This window comes from Rhipicephalus sanguineus, chromosome 1 (assembly GCF_013339695.2).
Source record: "Rhipicephalus sanguineus isolate Rsan-2018 chromosome 1, BIME_Rsan_1.4, whole genome shotgun sequence".
Lineage (NCBI taxonomy): Eukaryota > Metazoa > Arthropoda > Arachnida > Ixodida > Ixodidae > Rhipicephalus > Rhipicephalus sanguineus.
Genome location: NC_051176.1, coordinates 61,604,643 through 61,625,548, shown reverse-complemented (window position 1 = coordinate 61,625,548; position 20,906 = coordinate 61,604,643). Strand labels below are relative to the sequence as shown.

General features: G+C 49.3%; 1 protein-coding gene across 1 annotated transcript; it reads right to left on the bottom strand.

Moving 5' to 3' along the window:
* Positions 1–12,393: 12,393 nt before the first annotated feature.
* LOC119393028 (putative nuclease HARBI1) lies at positions 12,394–15,707 on the bottom strand. Its single transcript, XM_037659898.2, has 3 exons — positions 15,306–15,707; positions 14,704–14,845; positions 12,394–12,806 (listed from the first exon to the last, which is right to left on the bottom strand). Exons 1-3 carry the CDS (start codon positions 15,705–15,707, stop codon positions 12,394–12,396), a joined length of 957 nt encoding a protein of 318 aa, XP_037515826.2.
* Between the last annotated feature and the right edge of the window lie 5,199 nt (positions 15,708–20,906).

The window sequence follows — 20,906 nt, the reverse complement described above, 5'->3', positions numbered from 1 at the left end:
AGTACTATATCAAGTACTCCGTTAAAACCTCATAGGAAGCTTTGGGATCAAGTGAAGAGATGGTTCGCATGTACAGTGGCGCTCAAAATTTTGCGGACCACGGGAGCGCGTGGCGAACAGCACCGCGGCGCCTTCTGACGGCTGCCTGGGAAGCTCGAGAGCGCGCAATGCGCACGCGCACCCTTTTTTAACTGCCAGCCAGCTCGTTCGCTGCCTTCAACAGCGCGCGCACCAGAATGCTAGAATAAGCGCAAGGTGCCACTTCTGCCGCCGTCGCGGAAACACCGACCGGTGATATCGTGACGAAAACACGTAATTTGTACAGGCAATGCTCGGTGCGCGCCGCATTCTACGCCTTCGTCCCGGACGCTCTACGGCGCCGGAAACATGCATACGGCGTCAGTTTTTCGAAAATCGACCTTTGTGATCAGGTTATTCAGCAGCAATGCCTTTTGCGCTCTATTGCGGTAAACCAACGCACTTATTAGTACTCCTTATACATGTTATAGGTTCGTACACATTCGGATATCGAGCCGCTGTAGAATAGACGGAGAGTAGTGAACGGAAAACTGGCGTGGTTTATGTTACCTCGGGAACCTAAAGGAATCCTGAGAGATTAAAGATGCGTCACCAATTTCAACACTTGGTTACATTTCCATAGATGACCATCACATTCTCCACACGGAGCAGCTGAAGGCGAAGTGGCATTAAATTGTGAATGTCTCCTTTGTACAAGCATCTGTGTGGTTTCCGCTCGCCTTGTTTGAAAAAACACTGCGGCTAATTTCAGGAAAGCACAACTGAATTCAAAATGCTTGACTGGTTTGTTACATTCCTAGCGAAGTACCGTATTTACTCGGTTGTAACGCGACCACTATTGTAACGCGACGGGCGACCTTTCATTGCGTCCAGGAAGAAAAAAATAGAATTTCGTTATTTGATTGTAACGCGAGGGTCGACTTTAGGTAGGAAAATCAAAAAAACAAAGAACTCGCGTTACATTCGAGTAAATACGGTATTCATTTTAAAATGAACCCTGCAAATCGGACACTCGATAGATGCCCGCGTGCTTGCAGCACGGACCCAGTAGCACTGCGCTCGAGTCATATGTTGTCTTATTTCGCTGCCATTTATGCGCAGTGAAGATAACGTTTAACCGAAGTGAGACTGGCAGACCATGCACATGCTAGCTAATGCTATTGGTCAATCTCGTTTTCAAAAGAATATAAAAAAGGAGCGCTTTAAGTCAACGCTTTGTCTTCGAGAATGCTGCCATGGGTTCCAGCCGACGAGAAGAGGCGCATAGTGGATTTAAGCATCCAAGGCCTTTCCCAACGGGTGATCTGCCGGTTGCTCGGAAGGTCGAGAACTGCGGTAAACCGTGTCGTCCAAACCTACCGAGAGACGAGGCGAATCGCAGAGAGCGAGCGAGGTGGAAGGCGCAGGTGCACAGAAGATGAAGTCGACAGACTAATTGTTGCCGCTGTAGTAGCGGACCCTCATATATCTGCGAAAGGCATAAGAGACGCTCTGCAGTTGGATGCGTCCATTTCCACCATCCGAAGAAGATTGGTGGAAGCAGGCCTTAAAAACTGCGCTGCAGCCCAGAAACCCCACATCACGGAGAGGCAGAGGACATAGCGACTGCAGTTTGCGCTGTCCGTGCAAACGTGGAGTTCGGCGGACTGGAATGAAGTCGTGTTCAGCGATGAATCGACATTCTCAAGCCGCTGGGACCAAAAACGACGAGTTTGGCGCTCAATGAACTCAAGGTAAAAGGTTTCGTAGTGTGTTTCCTTTTCCTATACATTCATAATAATAATATAGTCCTTTCTTTAGAACGTGCATCGAGGTTAAAGTAGACGTTAGGGAACCCCTTGCTATCAAAATTATCGCCGGTGCCTCAGCTCGGACATGTTTCGTAACTACATCGTTGTATGTAAAGCCTCAAATTTGTTAAGGCGAAAGCCTTAGGCGCCTTATCAGACGCTAGCCTTGAGAAGCGCAGCGTGCGGTACGAAAACCCATGTGACTTAAGTGAGTCAAGATTCCAGCCGGAATGAAATCCGCGTTGCAGTTAAGTGTTCTACCACAGCGTACTTCCAGCGCTTGAGGCGGCTTTGGAAAAAAATATACAGTCGTTATGTAGGGCAGCAAGTCGCCTATTATTGCATAATAGATGTATCGAGTGTCAAACGTAGAATCATATCAGGCGTCACATCATATCTAAACCGCAATAAAGCTGTTTGATTTCTTTGTCCATTTCTTTTCTCGCCAGATACTCGCCAGATATTCACGCAGAAAGTCTTTGCCAGCGGACGATGCGCCGTGAGCGTCTGGGCTGCCATGAGCCGACAAGGACTAGGTCCACTGGTGCTCATCGATGGGAAGTGGACGGCATCTAAATACGCTCTTATTATAGAGCAGGAATGGGTCCCCTATGTTCTGGATGGACCTTTTAAGGATGGGTGCTGCATCTTCCAACATGATAGGAGTCCGATTTATACTGCTCGCAGTGTCAAATCCCTCCTTGAAGACCTTGCGGTACGCACACTGGAGTGGCCACCAGTTGGAGTGGACCTTAACCCCATTGAAAACGTTTGGGGTCTCATCAAACGCCAACTGGCGGCGCGGAACTTGGGAAGTGCCACAAAAGATACCCTTTGGATGGCAGTGAGGGAGGAGTGGGAAGCGCTTCGTGCACGCCCAGAGATCGTGGCCGCACTGTATGAATCAATGCCACGTCGTGTGGCGCAAGTGATTGCCGCTGACGGTCATCTCACCAAATACTGACCCCGTGACCACCTTGAACCTTAGTCTTGAGTTTTCATTTTCTTTAGCAACGAAAATAAATTGCTTTCATCGTCCCTTCTCTTTCATTGCTCGTCTTTTTCAAGGGATCAATATTCAGCTGTTTAACGCGTATATACTCGCCACAGTGTTCTAGTGGTATCGTCCTCAAAAGCTGACTCGAAGGTCGCATGATCGAATGCCGGCAGCGGCGGCCACATATAACTAGAAGTTAAATGCTTAAAGCCCGTGTACTTAGATTGAGCCGCACATTAAAAAACACTAGATGGTCAAAATTTTCAGGACTCTGCACTACGGCGTCCCTCGTAATCATATTGCCACGTGCGTTTCTTATTATCACTGTTGCTCTATTCGGTTTTTCGCTCACAAGGACTGTCAGCAACGCTCAACGCGAACCGCGCCTCATTGTTCGAGAAGCCTCGCGATCATTGTAGATCGTTTTGCTAAGATTGCGCGCAAGACGCGCACACTCGAGCTTATTCTAGAATTTGCGCGACCGCCAGCAATAACGCTGGAATATTCGACGGCACATGCTTAAATGCCGACGCGCTTCACCGCTTGTCAGTTGATCGACGGTCGACGCTCTGTTCGCCTCTATCAGTGTATTGCTGTAGTTTGACTATCAGTTTCCGGGCCACAAGTTCGGCCAAATAAAGAGTTTCATCTTTGACGCGCTGACTGCTGCCTTCGTCGACGTCACGACCACGTGACATCTGGGCCCGTATTCTCAAACGATCGCAAAAGGCGATAGTATCGCGTTTGGTGACGTAGAATTTGATGCGTTCAATAAGTAAAGACTTGCCTGTGACGTCATTGTTGCAACTGGTCGTTGGTAGAACGAATGTCTCACAACACGGGAGTGAACGCACTGTACGAGCGCAGAGCAACCCGAGTACGGCGTTTTCCAGCGTGTGCTGCTGCTTCTACGCAGTGGCCAGGCTTGGCCGGCTTGGCTGTGGCTACTTGAAGTGTAAGACGTGTTGAAAGTGCTTTCAACGTTCTTTTGTTCGATTATTTAATGCACAGTATAATATTTAAAGAATGCAACATTGCGTGAAACGTATTTTCGTTGAGAGTTTAACGCGGCGTGCTCGGAGAGTTCAGCTGTAGTGTGCAGCCGAAGCGACATCGTCTCAAGATCTCAACATGTTGCCGGCTCGCGATAAGCCACGCGAGCAACGCACGGTTCATGCTCCTGGGACGTTCAAACCACGAACAAACACGCGCTGGCAAAGAACGAGTGCTGATAACACCCCAAGGTAATGCTCGATGAAAGCTTCAGCGTAAAAAATGCTGCGTATATCCACCGAGGATTGAATACTAGAAGCTACCGCCTACGCCACTGAAATGCTAGACTTCACCACGAACCGACGGTTAACGGTGCCTTCGCTTATTGCAAATATGTCGAGAGCACCGTCGAGCACCATGACGCAAAATTGACGTCGGCGGAACTACCAGATGGCGCCCTAACTTTTCCGGTTTGCTCAATAGCCAATCAGCGCGCACCAAAGGCGATACTTTTGCGATTGTCGCCTTTTGGGAATACGGGCCCTGGTGGAGGTGCTGCTTCCTTGATGTTCCGGACACCTACTAAGAGCCGGGAACCAAGCCCACAGCGTGAAGAAGACGTCGAAGACTTCGTGCAACAAGAAGACCCGGAAGACATCCCGGATCGTCGAGCTAGCCACAGGCAGCTAGGACTACAACCCGAGTTCGGACCACTACCCGACAAGAACAAGAGCACGACGACGAAGACGACAGGCACAATGACGGCTGCTGTGTCACCTCAACGAGGCGTCATGAATCAGCCCAGGGAGCCGCCGACTTTCCGAGGATCACCATGTGAAGACCCGGAAAGCTGGTTGGAAAAATACGACCGAGTTGCTCACTTCAACAACTGAAACTGTGACGAGAAACTTCGCCACGTTTACTTCGCCCTTGAAGATAGCGCCAGGACCTGATTCGAAAACAGAGAGGCCACCTTGACGACCTGGGACATTTTTCGCACCGCATTCCTTGGAACCTTCGCAAGTGTCGTGTGTAAGGAAAGGGCCGAGACCGTGCTGGAAAGCCGCATACAGCTCCCAAACGAGAACGTCGGAATATACACAGATGACCCGCCTGTTCCGTCACGCCGACCCTGCCATGTCTGAGGAGAAGCTCCGATTCCTAATGCGAGGAATCAAGCAAGAGCTGTTTGCTGGCCTTGTTCGCAACCCGCCCAGAAGTGTCAACGAATTCCTTACAGAGGCCACAACAATAGAAAAGGCGCTTGAGATGCGGACAAGACAGTACAGCCGCCGCTCACCAATGACCGACTACGCCGAAGTTCAAGCCCTCAGCACCGACGACCTGCGCGAGACCATCCGAGCGGTCGTGCGTGAAGAGCTGCGTAAGATGTTTCCGGAATCGCAGCCTCGAGTGGACGCGATCACAGACATTATTCGTGAGGAAGTCCGGCAATCGCTTGGAATTCCCGAAGCACCGCCGGATCAGCCGGAAGCCATGAGCTATGCTGCTGCAGCCCGACGCAACGCGCCCCCTCCTCGCCCACGTCAAGACGCCGCGCCGCCACAGCAGTTCCGCCGCCAGGCCCCGCCGCCGCCACCACCAACGCCATACCGCCCGCCGACAGGAAACGATGCGGCCCCCGAAAGACCGATGTTTGGCGTGCCCCTGACAACCGCGCGCTCTGCTACCACTGCGGGGAGGCCGGCCACACGTACCACCGCTGCCAGTACCGACAGGTGGGGCTGCACGGATTCGCCGTGAACGCGCCGCGTCCGCAGCCAGGCGAACGGCCTCGCGACATCGACGACTACCTCACCGGAACACAGTGGCATGAACGACTACCTTCCCGCTCGCCGTCGCCCGGCCGCTATATGTCACCGCACCGCCGGCAGTACACTAGCCCAAACCGGGGCCGGTCGCCTAGCCCGTATCCGGAAAACTAAGGGCAGCAACCGATGGAGCTGCGGTTGCTGTACGACGAACTACCGAAGATCCTCCGCGGCCGCCGACGACGACAACGCGACAAGACCTGCAGAACACGACGCGAAGCAGGCGAAGCCCTGCCGACGAAACATCGCGGACCGAAGAAGACCTGACGACGCAGCATGGAAGCAACGCAACAAATCGACGCAGCCGTTATCCGACGCCACGACCCAACCGCAACGCAAGGCGACGGACTAGCGACCTCGACGTTCACATCGACAGCCACAACGTCACCGCTATCGTCGGTACTGGAGCCGACTATTGCGTCATCAGTGGGCCCTTCGCCACGAAGTTGAACAAATTTAAGACTGCTTGGGAAGGCTCCGAAATCCGCACCGCTGGAGGCCATCTAATAACGCCATCTGGAGTCTGCACAGCAAGAATCACAATCAATAATCGCACGTATCCTGCGAGTTTCGTAATCTTGCAACACTGCTCCAGGGACGTCATACTTGGCATGGACTTCTTAAACCATCACGGCGCCGTCATCGACTTAAGAACCAAATCGATAGCCCTATCGTCGGACAAAACGACACCGCCGGATACGAATCCATGTCAACATGCCCTAAACGTGCTCGAGGATCAAGTTACCCTGCCGCCTCGATCCAGCGTCATAATTTCCGTCAGCACTGAAAAAGCTGAAGACATCGAAGGTGTCATCGAGAGCGATCAGCGTTTGCTGCTAGACCGTGACATTTGCGTCGCAAGGGGCATTGCTCGGTTGCATGAAGGAAAAGGAAGCGTGATGCTAACGAACTTCAGCCGGGAATACAGACACCTGAGCAGGGGCACGACGATCGCATATATCGAAGAAATCTTGGCCGTCAGCGATGCGTTTGCCTTTTCAGATTCTGACGAAGCTACGACGACGACCCCTGAGCCACCCTTCGACGTAAGCCCAAGTCTTCCTGCTCGTCAACAGCAACAGCTTCGACGCCTTCTACAGGAATACAAGGACTGTTTCTCGTCGTCATCGCGGGTCCGACAAACGCCCCTTGCTAGGCACCGCATTATAACAGAAGAAAATGCTCGACAACTCCGTCATAGTCCCTACCGAGTTTCGACGCGGGAACGGGAGGCCGTTAAGAAACAAGTCGATGAAATGCTACGCGACGACATCATCCAGCTGTCCAACAGCCCTTGGGCGTCTCCCGTGGTTTAGTGAAGAAGAAGGATGGGACCCTACGTTTCTGCGTCGATTATCGTCGCCTGAACAAAATCACAAAGAAGGACGTGTACCCTCTCCCACGGATAGACGACGCCCGGGATCGACTCCACAACGCGAAGTACTTTTCGTCGATGGACCTGAAGACCGGCTACTGGCAAATCGAAGTCGACGAGAGAGACAGAGAAAAGACCGCCTTGATAACACCGGACGGCCTGTTCGAGTTCAAGGTCATGCCCTTCGGTCTTTGCTCGGCACCTGCGACTTTCCAACGAGTCATGGATACTGTATTAGCAGGCTTGAAGTGACAGACTTGCCTTGTTTACTTGGACGACGTCGTTGTGCATTCCTCGAACTTTGACTAACACCTCCAGCGACTTCAATCCGTACTTCAAGCAATCAAGAACTCCGGGTTCACCTTGAAGCCAGAAAAGTGCCGCTTTGCATACGAGGAGCTATTGTTTTTGGGTCACGTGATCAGCGAGGGTGGTGTTCGCCCAGACCCGCGGAAAACAGCTGCTATCGCTGCCTTCCCGCCACCCACCGACACGAAAGCCGTGCGCTGTTTTCTCGGCTTGTGCGCCTACTACAGGCGCTTCGTCAAAGAATTTTCACGAATCGCCGAGCCGCTAACTCACCTCACGAAGTCCGACGTGCCATTCAAGTGGGAAACGGAGCCAATTGAAGCATTTGAAGAACTGAAACGACGCCTTCAGATGCCTCCGATACTAGCGCATTTCGAACGAATACGCCGATACAGAAATGCACACCGACACAAGCCTCGTAGGACTCGGCGCCGTCCTTGTGCAGAAGACTGACGGGCAGGAAAGGGTCATCAGTTATGCTAGCCGGTCGCTATCAAAGGCAGAAACGAACTATTCCACAACATAAAAGGAGTGCCTAGCGATCATCTGGGCTACATCCAAGTTTCGCCCCTACCTCTACGGCAGGCCCTTCAAAGTTGTGAGCGACCATCACGCCTTGTGTTGGCTAGCTAACTTGAAGGACCCTTCAGGTCGCCTCGCGCGGTGGAGCCTAAGACTTCAAGAATTTGACATTACTGTCGTGTACAAGTCCGGAAGGAAACACTCCAACGCCGACTGCTTGTCTCGTGCCCCCGTCGACCCACCACCGCCCGACGACCAGGATGATGACGGCTTCTTGGGAGTCATCAGTGCTGACGACTTCGCCTAACGACAGCGAGCCGACCTGGAACTGAAAGGGCAGGACCATCGTTGTCCCCAAAGTATTCCGGCGAGGATTGACATCATTTTCCTTGAAAAACAACGTCCTCGTTAAGAAGAACTTCTTTCCGGCTCGAGCCAGCTACCTTATCGTCGTGCCTTCGGGACTTAGACCAGAAATTCTGCATGCCCTGCACGACGACCCGACGGCTGGACACCTCGGACTTTCCCGCACGCTCGCATGAGCACAGGGAAAGTACTACTGGCCGCGCCTTGCCGCCGACGTCACTCGCTACGTAAGGACGTGTCGAGACTGTCAGTGACGGAAGACACCGCCCACAAGACCAGCAGGCTTCCTTCAGCCGATCGAGCCTCCTAGGCGTCCATTCTAGCAGATCGGGATGGACCTCCTAGGGCCGTTCCCTACGTCGACTTGCGGTAATAAATGGATCGTCGTGGCTACCGACTACCTCACCCGCTATGCCGAAACAAAAGCACTGCCCAAAGGCAGTGCCGCTGAGGTAGCCAAGTGCTTCGTTGAGAGCATTGTCCTTGAGAGCATCACCGACAGAAGTACGGCGTTTACGGCTGACATAACTCAGGCGATCTTGGAATACAGCCACACAAGCCACCGCCGGACCACCGCGTACCACCCACAGACGAACGGCCTCACCGAGTGTCTAAATAAGACCATCGCCGACATGCTGGCCATGTACGTCGACGTCGAACACAAGACGTGGGACGTCATCCTTCCGTACGTAACCTTCGCGTACAACACGGCCGTACAGGAAACGACGCAGATGACGCCATACAAGTTGGTCTACGGACGGAGCCCGGCAACGACGCTCGATGCCGTGCTACCAAACGTGACCGACGAGGAAAACATCGACGTGACCAGCTACCTACAGCGCGCCGAAGAAGCACGACAGCTCGCCCGCCTACGGATCAAGAACCAGCAGACGACTGACAGCCGCCGCTACAACCTTCGACGACGCCGCATGGAATACCAACCCGGTGACCGTGTATGGGTATGGACGCCAATACGCCGACGGGGACTTAGTGAGAAGCTTCTTCGACGATACTTCGGACCGTACAGGATACTTCGACGCCTCGGCGCACTCAACTACGAGGTTGTCCCTGACGGCATTACGAACTCTCAGCGGCGCCGTGCGCGACCTGAAGTCGTCCATGTCGTGCTCCTCAAGCCATATTACGCGCGTTAGTGAATCTGAGGACTGTATTTTTGCTCATTGTTTATTGTACTTTCTTGCTTTATTCTTGTTATTGTTGCATGTATTGGCCACCCCCCACCTCCCCGCTTTTTCAGAGGGGGACATTGCTTTTTGAGAGGGGGACATTGCCACGTGCGTTTCTTATTATCACTTTTGCTCTATTCGGTTTTCGCCCACTAGGACTGTCAGCAACACTCAACGCGAACCGCGCATCATTGTTCGAGAAGCTTCGCGATCATTGTAGATCGTTTTGTTAAGATTGCGCGCAAGACGCGCATACTCGAGCTTATTCTAGAATTTGCGCGACCACCAGCGATAACGCTGGAATATTCGACGGCACATGCTTAAATGCCGACGCGCTTCACCGCTTGTCAGTTGATCGACGGTCGACGCTCTGTTCGCCGCTATCAGTGTATTGCTGTAGTTTGACTATCAGTTTCCGGGCCACAAGTTCGGCCAAATAAAGAGTTTCATCTTTGACGCGCTGACTACAGCCTTCGTAGACGTCACGACCACGTGACAATATTGTGGTTTCGATACGTAAAACAATAATAATTAAAAACATATATAATTATTGCATATGATTTATAGCACCTAGGTCGGTCAAATACCGCAAGTTGGAGAAAGGTGGTATGAAAGGGACGACGGCCGTCCACCGGGTTGTTGTACATAGCTACAAAGAATTCAACGCGGGTTTACCTGAAAGACAAGCTTTCTTTTTCACTAATGTCTCGTCCTCGTCGAGGACGGAGTTTTCACCAAACAATAAAAACATTTTTTTTAGATATATTCTTACGGAATTCCTTGCAGCTTTATGCAACAGACGCGTGGATGCCATGTTTCTTCTTCCAAAGCGCATATGAACGGGCGGACGCAACTTTCACACAACACCGCGAGAAATTCCAGCATGCATGTGTTCCATGAATGAAAGCTGTTGAGTAACCTTATCAGAAAGGTCGATTTTCGAAAAACTAACGCCGTATGCCTGTTTTCGGCGCCGCGGAGCGTCTGAGACTAAGGCGCAGAATGCGGCGCGCACCGAGCACTGCCAGTACAAAAATTTTACGTGTTTTCGTCACGATATCATCGCTCGGTGTTTCCGCGACGACAACAGGAGTGACACCTTGCGCTTATTCTGGCGTTCCGGTGCGCGCGCTGTTGATGAGAGCGAACGAGCAGGCTGGCGGTTAAAAAAGGGGCGCGCGTGCGCATTGCGCGCTCTCGAGCTTCCCAGGCAGCCGTCAGAAGGCGCCGCGGTGCTGTTCGCCACGCGCTCCCGTGGTCCGCAAAATTTTGACCGCCACTGTACAATGTTGGTCAGGCCAGACGCAGTTGAGCACTACCAAATAATTTTCATAAGACAGCAAAGGTAGCCACTGAACAGTACCTGGGTATGTTACGCAAAGCAAAACATCCACATGTGACGTCTGCGACAATAGTAGCATGCACGCATTTTTTGTTTACTTGTAATGGTCAAGGCAAAATGCGTCCCCTCTGCATACACTTTCAGAAAAATGCATGACAGGTTAGCCGAACAAGATGACAAATAAGTAGCACAAGAAAGCACAAGCTGGCGAATGCCTAGTTGTTATGATGCTTCATTCCAACTGGTGATGTTTAGCTGGAAAACCCAGGCAGACCAAGTAAAACCATAGTCCCTCAGGGACTATGGTAAAACCGAATCTTATTGTGCGTCATGGCCATTTTGTCAAGTTGAAGTTTATTTTGAATGAGTGACATATGGTAGCAGCATCACATCACACGCTTACTCTTTCACAAGAGGAACAACTGAGGGAAAACAAAGAATGTGTCGTTTATACCAATTTCACCATGCCAGAAAAGAGGCATAATATCCAACCGCTCGGTGAAATTTCAGTGCCATTCAGTGCATGTGAATGAGCTTGTCTATTCGTCATATGCGCGAAACAAAATACCTTTTTAGATGGAACAAGGCAACTGATTTCATCGTCATCTATCTCAGCCTGTTTTCGTCCACTGCAGGATAAATACCCCTCCCAGTGATCTGCAGTTTTTAGGTTATTGAAAGGAAAGCCGCATCTACATTTTATAGTGAATCTCGTCATTGTCAAATACTGTTTGCTCATTGACCATAAAATAATGCATCCATCATTAACTGTACACCAAGGCACTTGACAAAGCTCTTGTGATCTGTACAGATTGAGTCTGCGCAGCAGCGGCAGGCGGACGCCCTGACAGAGATTGCCAGGGTGCTCCAGGACGCATTTGAGGGCGAGCACCAGCCGCGGCGGACTCAAGGGGATTCTTAAGGCAAATGACAATTGAGCAGTTTTCGTTTTCTCTTGATGCTAACTTAAACAATGTGCAAATGCATGCAGCTGGTGTCGCACACAAACACATAAGAAAAGGGGAAAAAGTCAGTGACAGCTATTCAAGCAAACAGCACGTGCAGTTATTACATGACGTGAAATGTCTTCTGCTCGGCTTCCATTGTGAATAGCGCTGAAATTGATGCTCTGCAGTGGCATTTAGGGTTGCATGCACTGCTGCCAAATAACGAGGGCTGTTTCCAGAGTTACTATGGTCTCGAACTAGACCTACAGTGAAGCGCTGCTGTAGCTGAGTATGCTTTGTGTAATTGACTGGTACAATAAGAATGCTGTCAATGAATGAACAGGTGGGATTGAATCCCGGCTGCAGCGGCCGCATTTTAGAGGCAAAAATGCTTGAGACCCTTGTACTTAGATTTAGGTGCACGTTAAAGAACCCCCAGTGGTCAAAACATTTCCGGAGCCCCCCACTGCGGCATCCCTCATAATCACGTCGTGGTTTTAGGGCGTTAAACCCAAGCAAATAATATTACCCATGAATGGTCACAATGAACTTTTCGTCAGAATACAAATCTGCAAGAACACAAGTGTATGTGATAGATATATGATCACACACAATGCAAGTGGCTACTTTGCCATGAGAAAAAAACACTGTTGTGTGTCATTTCTGTGCCCATCTCACAGGAATGCAAAGCCTATCACATGCTGTCCCGGCCAGCTGTGAACCACTGTAGAAGGCGATCCCGCCTTTGCGTACCCGCCTGGTACATGCCAACTGCTGCAACATCGTCGTCATCATCGCCGTAAACGACTAGGTCTTCCCGTTCCTCAGTGCCAGAGATGTCATCCGGCTCGGGCAGTTGTTGCCGAAAACAAAGGTTGTGAAGCACCACGCAACTTGCGATGATCTTCGACGTGAAGAGGGGGCCATAGTACAGTGCTCTGCACCTCTTCAGGCACCGAAAGCGGGCTTTAAGGACTCCAATCCACCGTTCCACGACACACCGCAGTGAGGAGTGGGCGCGATTGAACCGGGCAGCAGGGGATCCTGCTTCATGTGCTCCAGGGATGTGGGTGAGCAGCCAAGGCTGCAGCGGGTATGCACTGTCACCTGCGCAGCACAGCGTTCCAATTAACATAACATAAATAGAAACTTGAATATGTAATACTACTTTCTCACTTGTATTAACTTATTCGGGGGCACCGTGTAATTGAAATGATGTGTTTTCCTTTTCTTTTGCAGCTAAACATGTTGACAGAATTGCTTGCCTGGTTAGCTTAGGCAATTACATCGTTCGAAAGGCGCCAGCAAAAAAATGGATTTCTTTTCATACAGTTTGGGATCAACTCGATTCCTTCATCAGGGGGAATGACAGCGAAGATTTTGAATAAGAACCTTTAACTTCCTTCACAGACCGGGCGGGGCGAGTGGCAGAAGGCATGTCTTTAGTGCTGAGAGTGTTGCGCTTTCCTTTGGTTGCATGGGACTGATGCGCGCGGGGGGGGGGGGGGGTTCACAAACAAGCAGTACACACAAAGATTGATTTCCTTTGCTCAAGTTGAGCTGTGTATTTTTATTGCTACATGGTGCCTCGTTGTGCCTGCCTATTTATATTTATTTTTATCATGTGACATCTTGCATGAAAATTCTGTATATAATTCTGTATATATGATTTATAATTCTGTATATAACTCTGTAAATGAAATTTCATCATATAATTTGCATTCCATGACTGTACATATTTACAACAGCTCAATGTCATGTATTATTTTTCATTAACATAGCCTCAAAATGCAGCAGTATTTCATTTCTATTTATTATTTCACTATTTTTTAATAAAGTATCATACAACATCTTCATAGTATTTTCTTTCATGCTTTGCCATCCTGTAGAAGTAACGATCAATGTCATGGCTATAGAGAGACAAGTGGGCATTATACACCTAGAGTCAGTTAAGTTATTGTGCGCTGCCTTGGGTCTCAGCATTACAAGAGCAGTGTGACTTGTTTGTCAGATGTGCACCTCAGAGAATTTTCATTTGAGGGAATATTGGTGCCACTAAAAATAGTATACCATCTGAGTGTCATGCCAGTACTGATATATTGAGAACAAAAAGATACTCGATCAGTTGGGAACCACGCAGCCCGTAATGGAATGGAAAGTGACAGACATAACATTATGACAAAGGAAGACCGCAGAATGAATCAGACAACAAAGAGAGGTTGGTGATCTTAGGTGAGTGGGAAGAAAAAGTGAGCTTGGGTGAGTTTTTCATGCATTGGGCAGATAACCACTCATCAGTGAGAGCGACAAAATGGATACCCAGAGATTAGAAACGCAGCCGAGGATAACAGAGGGTTACACAGGGCAATGAAATTAAGAAATTAGCAGGTGTAGAGTGCAAAACAGCTTGTGCAGATGCGATATCATTTCGAAAGGCCTTTATCATGTAGTGGATATAAGATGTGCTGGTGACGACGACGTCATCCAAATCGGTAAATCTGTGGATTGTTGGTTCTTTTTAGTATAATTTCTGTGGCTGTCATTTAAAATTACCATGTGCTATCTCAGTCAGCACTTAGTCATGTTGAAATCTGTTCTTTCCTATGAGCACGACCAAAACCCTTAGTACATTATTAGCTGCATGAAAAGTTACTTCAACTCGCTTTGAAGATATGAATCTTTCAATGCCTTGGTACAAACCGTTACCATTTTTGTAATTACCAGAACTTCTCAAGAATCAAAGCATGTTCCCAGCGCTGTTGTTGAGCATGAGGACAGCGCAAGATTCTGCGCAATAATATTCGACAACACCATTCTAGGTTTCACTCACTTTTTCATGAATCTGTCTTGTCACCATAACGTTTTTTAGTTTTCTTTAACCAATGCCTCTCCATACATCTTTCGCTGCTACAGTACAACAAGCAACAACGAAATTAATCAAATAACCATGACTCGTGTATTTGCTACACTGACACACCACACAAGCAGTACTCAACTTGCATACCAAGCAGGAATTGACCACCCTGGCCACGGCTGCCAGCGCTGAACTCCCGGCTGAAGGTGGATGCCCTCCGCACAAAAGCGTCGTGCACCGAGCCTGGGTATATGGGCTCCAGGGCAGTAATGCGAAGGGTTGCGTCACACACCTGCAGAGTTTTGTGTGGGTTGGACAGCAATACAACCAGCTACATGCAGTACAACCGTAACTGTGTGATTCAACACCCCTTTTCTCTCATGATGATTGCCGAGCGCAGCTTTGACCGCCTTACTTTTTTTATGGCTGTCGCTCATCTCTGAAATTGTGGTGCAATCACTACATGTGCTTTTCATTCCTGCATTTTTTTTCTTCAATACAAGAGAGTTACCACGATCAGATATTAAGCTCGATGTACCTCCCTTTAATCGTGTCATCACCCATGACGAAACAAGATAGCGGCGGAAACTTCGTTTACCGCGACTGCCGCGTTCTTTTCAATCGCTGCAGTTCGAGCCGCGCAAGATGCCTTTAAAAATGGAGAAATAGCCAAAATTAGTACTTCACAATCCCCCTTTCCGCAATCTATTAACAGCATGCACAAGAACGAATAAGATTGAATTTGTCCTCACCACCATGACGTCCAGGGCATAAAAGCCCTTGCGACAAAAGTAAGCAGCCTTGTTGCCGTCGTCTCTTTCGTACGGTGCCCGAATGCAGACGAACGTGCCGTCGAGCGCCCTGATGCAGCCTTCAAATCTTCCGTCCATGTGGACGAAGCCTTCTTTCGCCGCGGCCAGTTCCTGTGCGCTGGCAGGGAAGGCGATCGCTTCAACGACAGCGTGAATTGTGCGACTCACACTGAACTGGCTCGTCGCCACGTCCTCGTCGCTTGCGATCGCGCCCTGGTAACAGCCGGTGGCGAAGAAGCGAAGGGCGCGAAGTACTTGCTGCTCAACGGTCAAGGCGGCTCGCGTGCCCGTACGCCACCTCTCCAGGTTCTGGCGAAGCTCTCCGCACAGCCATCGCACCATGTCCTTCGTCAGGCGGTACCGCAGGCGAAATAATTCCTCTGGCATCGAGAAAGCACCGCGGTGCTCGCGGAATTAATGATGATGATGATGCTCCTGGTATGATGGCACCTACCCACTCAGGGGGATCGGCCAAGAGTCGGGCGGATCATAAAGTCTGAAAATTTTAAGAGCTTATAGACGTTACTGTATCAATTAGAATGAAGGGTTTTTGTTTTAATGAATTCCAGTTTTAGATTACACCGTGTTGCATAACCTCCCAAATGGCCAAAATGTTTATGTCATAATGACAATTTAAAAATTATGAGCAGTTGATGTGTCGAATAAGACGATTTGATTCGCATATGAATTTCTAGATAGCACTGCATATATTCCTGTCCTAGTGCCCAGCACAGCAGCCCCAAATGATAACAGTATAGTTGAAGTAACTGGCAGACCAAGGTGCCGCATTACAATTTCGATGGTTCGTTTTCTGAGGAAAAACGTCGGCATTTTAGCAAGAAATGTTCGATTTCTCTTTCTGCCTACAGCTGCAACCACTGCACAATGAACGGCGGCGCCATTTTTTCTTCCAGTGTTCTCTTGCGGCGAGAACCACAACTTCGAGCAAGTCAAATTCAGTAAAAAGCTTTCATTTTTACAAGCAAACTTTACATATACTACTTTGTGATATTATTAACCGAAACATCCTAACAAAGTAATTTACGGAATGACAGGTACTCGTACGTATGGGAGGCGAGATATCGAACGTGCAACTCAATTTACAACAATATGGCGGCCAATTTTGGGCACTTCATCGTTCTCACATTTTAAGCAGCAAATTTGGCGGGATGCAACGTCACTCAATGTCATATTGATGCTGCAAAGGTCCTGTGATGCAATAGGCACCATTAGTGCAATGTGCAATCGTGTTGCAGACATGGCGGCTCTTCGTCAAGCAAGCAATAGTTTCGTTAAACCGCAAGTTGACCGTACGCACAGCGTAGTACCCTATTTCGGTTTCGTTGTTCAACCCAAACCTTTATTTCGACATGCTAGAGTACGGCGAAGCGTTACTTCGGAAAAAATTAAGTATAATTCTTTTTTCACGCTACGTCATCGCAGATTCCTGTGTCGTAACGCTATTGCAGCGCCACAACGCGAACGACCTCGCGTGACCAATCAAATCAGCAACACGGCGGAATTTGACAATGCCCAGAATAGCACCCCAGGTTTATCGGAGACTAAAGCGGAAACCTTTTTAAATGCGAAGCATTTCTTAGCGAACCCAAGAAAGTTTGAGCGTTTCTATCTCCGTATCTATCTATCTATCTATCTAGCCGCCGACGTCTGGGTGCTTTCGTGATCACCTTCTTAGCTTGGTGTAGACCAACATTGGCATGGGAGGGTGAGAGGGTTTGACGAATATGACTGTTTGGTTATGACAAGAATAACGTGAAAATCCTGTCGCGTACGTCGTCAAACCCATTCCTCGAGGCACGTGTGGCACATACCCGTATACCACGGCCAACGGTAAGCGGGCATGCGCCACAGGTGATTGTCAGTTTATATCATCCCAGGAACGGCGAGAACAGAAATCGGTCATTGAAATGCGAGAGCGTAAAAAAACGACATCGGCAGCGTTGACCCGACGAATGCAAAGAAGAAAAATCACGATCCCAGCAGGAGTCGAACCCAAGCAGCCTGAGTGGCAGTCAGGTATTCTACCACAGAGCTACACCACGTCTTGGAACTGCTTTAGAAAAAGACCCTATGCAGGCGTAATGTCGGAGCGGCGTCAATTTTGGTTGCAGTGCTGGCTATCTAGCTTTATAAAAAAGCAGTAACCATTACAAATTTACTCCTATGATACGGGCGTACTGCCGGGTTAACGTCAATTGTGGTTCCAGTGTTGGGTCCGTTTTCATAGAAGTCTAATAAACATTACATTTGCATTCCTATGATTGAGCAAGCTATATTCAAGCGCTGCTTGACCCCAGAGGAATAAGCTAACGAAATTTACTTATGATATTCATATCATCGCACCGTAAAGTGTCCTTCATTTGGATAATACTGACGTCTGTGCTCCATAAGTTACCCTTTAAACGCCAGTGTAGCTGACGTGTCTGGTAAGGCCATGATGTGCACACAACTACTACGATTACAAAAACACGTCGATCCACCTCGTAACTCTTGGATCAAAGCCAAGAAATGCAGCATAGACAACTACTCGCTGACTGCTTCGTATGAAATCGATTCCCACAAGGCGTGGGATCTGCGCAATTTGTTAGCTCTCCCTGTTCGGCCCAGCAAAAACACTTAACACATGTGTACTCTCATCGACTCACAGCAGCTTGGATATAGAGGAACGGTGATGCTATTGCTTTTCGATGAAAGAATATGAATATCGTGGAACAGGAAGAGCGTTTCATCCGTCCATAAAGCGTTTACTTGTCCCCGCCCGTATTTGCGTCATCGATGATGTAAATTTCGGGCCAGGGAAAGCAAAATAAAAGCATGACAGAGTGTTTTAACGCTATATAGCCCCTGGCCAGCGGTAGCCTCCTTTAGAATGCTGGAGCCAAAGGCGCGAAACAGTCGTGTAGGCGGCCTGCACCACAGAGGGCCTACAGTGCCGGGTCGTGAGACGTGGCAGACAATTTTCACAGCAGAAGCGTAGGACAATTTTTTTTTATCTAATGGCGCGATTACTGTGTTGACGGAAAACTTCGCCACAGTGGTTCGTTTCCGAGTGTGCAGCCGACAGTGACCACTGTCGAAAGTGGGGGGGCTAGCGGCCCCTTGCACCCCCCCCCCCCCGGTAGATACGGTCGTGCGCGACTTAGCTGCGTGTCGTATTTCTTCCCAATGAACTGCAATCACTGATGTGCCCCTGTCATGTCAAGGAAATGTTATTTTGCGTGCTGAAGATTCTTGCTTCTTGCTTGCTCAAGGCCTGTTACCGAGTATTGCAAACAAAGGCAGGAGATCTTCCGCTGTATCTCGACCAGAAAATGTTTCTATGGGCCGAAAACGCGAAAATATCCCTATCTCGAAAACAAGCTTGCCGAGTAGCTCAAGCTGCTCTGTGCGGATCGAGCTTGTCAAGTTAACTAAACTTGTGCATCATAACAAGTGAAATCAACAAATGCAGAAGAGACACGTAAGCAAGGTGGGCGCTAGATGTCAACAGAAAGTTTACTGACGTAAAACAATGAAAATGCACAAACAAGTGTAAACCCACCAAGAGGTGCTGTCAGCGCTGCTAACACAGATACCTGCAATGCTGCTTCAAAAAGATTTTTTCCTTGTAATGCAAAGCAAGTGAAGGTGTGCTCACACATTTGGCTGCTTCTAGACTGATGCAGTAAGCCTCATAGATTTAACGAGTTGCTGAGGAGCAAAGCTGTGCAATATACGGGTACCCTCAAAGTCAGGCTGGCTGCACAATAAAGCACGCCACACATTTCATTGTACGCAATGTAGTTGTGGTGTACAGGATCCGACTTGTGGATTGTGCTAAATCGCTCAAACTGCCGCCTGCATTAATGAAAGGTTCACAGAGCATCTTGGAGCTGTCAGTTCATTGGTGGAGGTGGACATTTGGCACATCACTGCCGCAGGTGTTCTGGCATGCCTCACTTTAAGGGCACCCATATCTTGCTCAGCTTTGTTCCTCAGCAAGCTCATGATAAATGCAGATAAATGTGTGGACACCTTCACTGGCTTTGCATGCCAAGCAAAACGCTTATGTGAAGCAGCATTGCAGGTATCTGTGTTAGCAGCGCTGACTGCACCTCTTCGTGGGTTCTGCGCATGTTTGTGCATTTCCATCGTTTTACGTCAGTAAACTTTCAGTTAATGTTTAGCCCATACTGTTAACTTCGCTCTTCATGTTTGTTGCTTTACTTTTGTCAAGTTGCGCAAGTTCAGCTACGACCAACTAGCCGGAATTTCTGTGTTGACTTGTCAAGCTGAGGGCTCTGAAATGCGCACATGATCAAGGCGCACCTAGAAGCAACCTTAAGGCCAGGAAAACTGCATCTCAGTTGAAAAGGAACGTGCCAGGAGAATAAATTTTTCATTCTAACAAGGCATACTGTACCTGTCTCACTCTCTAATTATCAACCTAGGGCACGTTAGTTTTTATTTCACACCCACGAAAATTTGGTGAGCGTTACGTTCGAGTGAAAAGGGTGATGTTTTTTTTTCTCGGGCAGTACCAGTCGTTGTACTATGCAGGGTCGACTTAAAGTTGCGTCGGATGATCGAGGTTTCTAATACATCATTTCAATGGGGGCCTTGCTGGGACGCGAAATGTGGGTCGTCTTAACGCCGGGGGACGACGTATAATCGCCGTTCCACAGCATCAATTAAACCTAACTTCATTCTAACACAAAAGTGCGTTATGCCGGGGTGCACCATAAGTTTCGTGACGTATTTCCGTCACAGATATGACGCTGATAAAATGAATGCTAACAGATGAGAAAGTAAAAACTAAGAAAAAGTCCCCCGCCGACAATCGAACCTACGACTTCTTGGCCGCGACAATAAGCGACCGGCGCTCTACCGACAAAGGTACCGGGCAGATGCACGCCACTCCACGAACGCGCCTTATATCTCTGAAACTTTCTCTCTCGCATAGTGATCTGTGTTGACCGGGCTAGGCGGGGCGGGGTGGTGCCGCCGGCTCTGAGCGGGGAAGGGAAGTAATGCGGCATGACACGTGCTATCACCGATAGAGAACAATTCGGTAACGACGCACTTAAAGCATGGTTTGGGAGTATGCGCGCCGGCGCGCGATCTCGAAGGCCATAATTAAAGCATTTTGATGCCAGTAAAAAGCCCTTCCGCTCTAGCATCAGGGAGTAGCCCTAGACGCAGTTGTGTTCTTTGCCCTTCGTTTCGTGTTAGCGTGTGACGGCTCATTCTCGGAGTATTGCAGATTCCACATGCACCAAAGGTGTTCCGCTGCCGACTGCCTCGAGTGCGATAGCACCGACTAATAAAACTGCCGCAGCAAGCGCTGCAGAAAGGTAACGATGTCGACGAGGGCATGCTGTGCCTTGGTGGAGCGAGACACAGGCCAGCGGTACGTGGAACGCCTGCGCGCGCTGGCGGTTCAAGCTATGAACATTTGCCTCCCGTGTTGCTGAAGGGCAGTGTGGTACTGTATGCATGAGCACATGGGTAGGTTACCATATTACTCTGGAGCGCACACCG

Excerpts from the sequence above, each read along its gene's own strand:
- LOC119393028 (XM_037659898.2), bottom strand. The coding sequence starts at position 15,707 with ATGGTGCGATGGCTGTGCGGAGAGCTTCGCCAGAACCTGGAGAGGTGG. Across the intron at positions 14,846-15,305 it reads ATGCCCTGGACGTCATGGTG|GTGTGTGACGCAACCCTTCG; the intron begins GTGAGGACAAAT and ends AAAACTCTGCAG. Across the intron at positions 12,807-14,703 it reads GGGTGGTCAATTCCTGCTTG|GTGACAGTGCATACCCGCTG; the intron begins GTATGCAAGTTG and ends TGTGCTGCGCAG.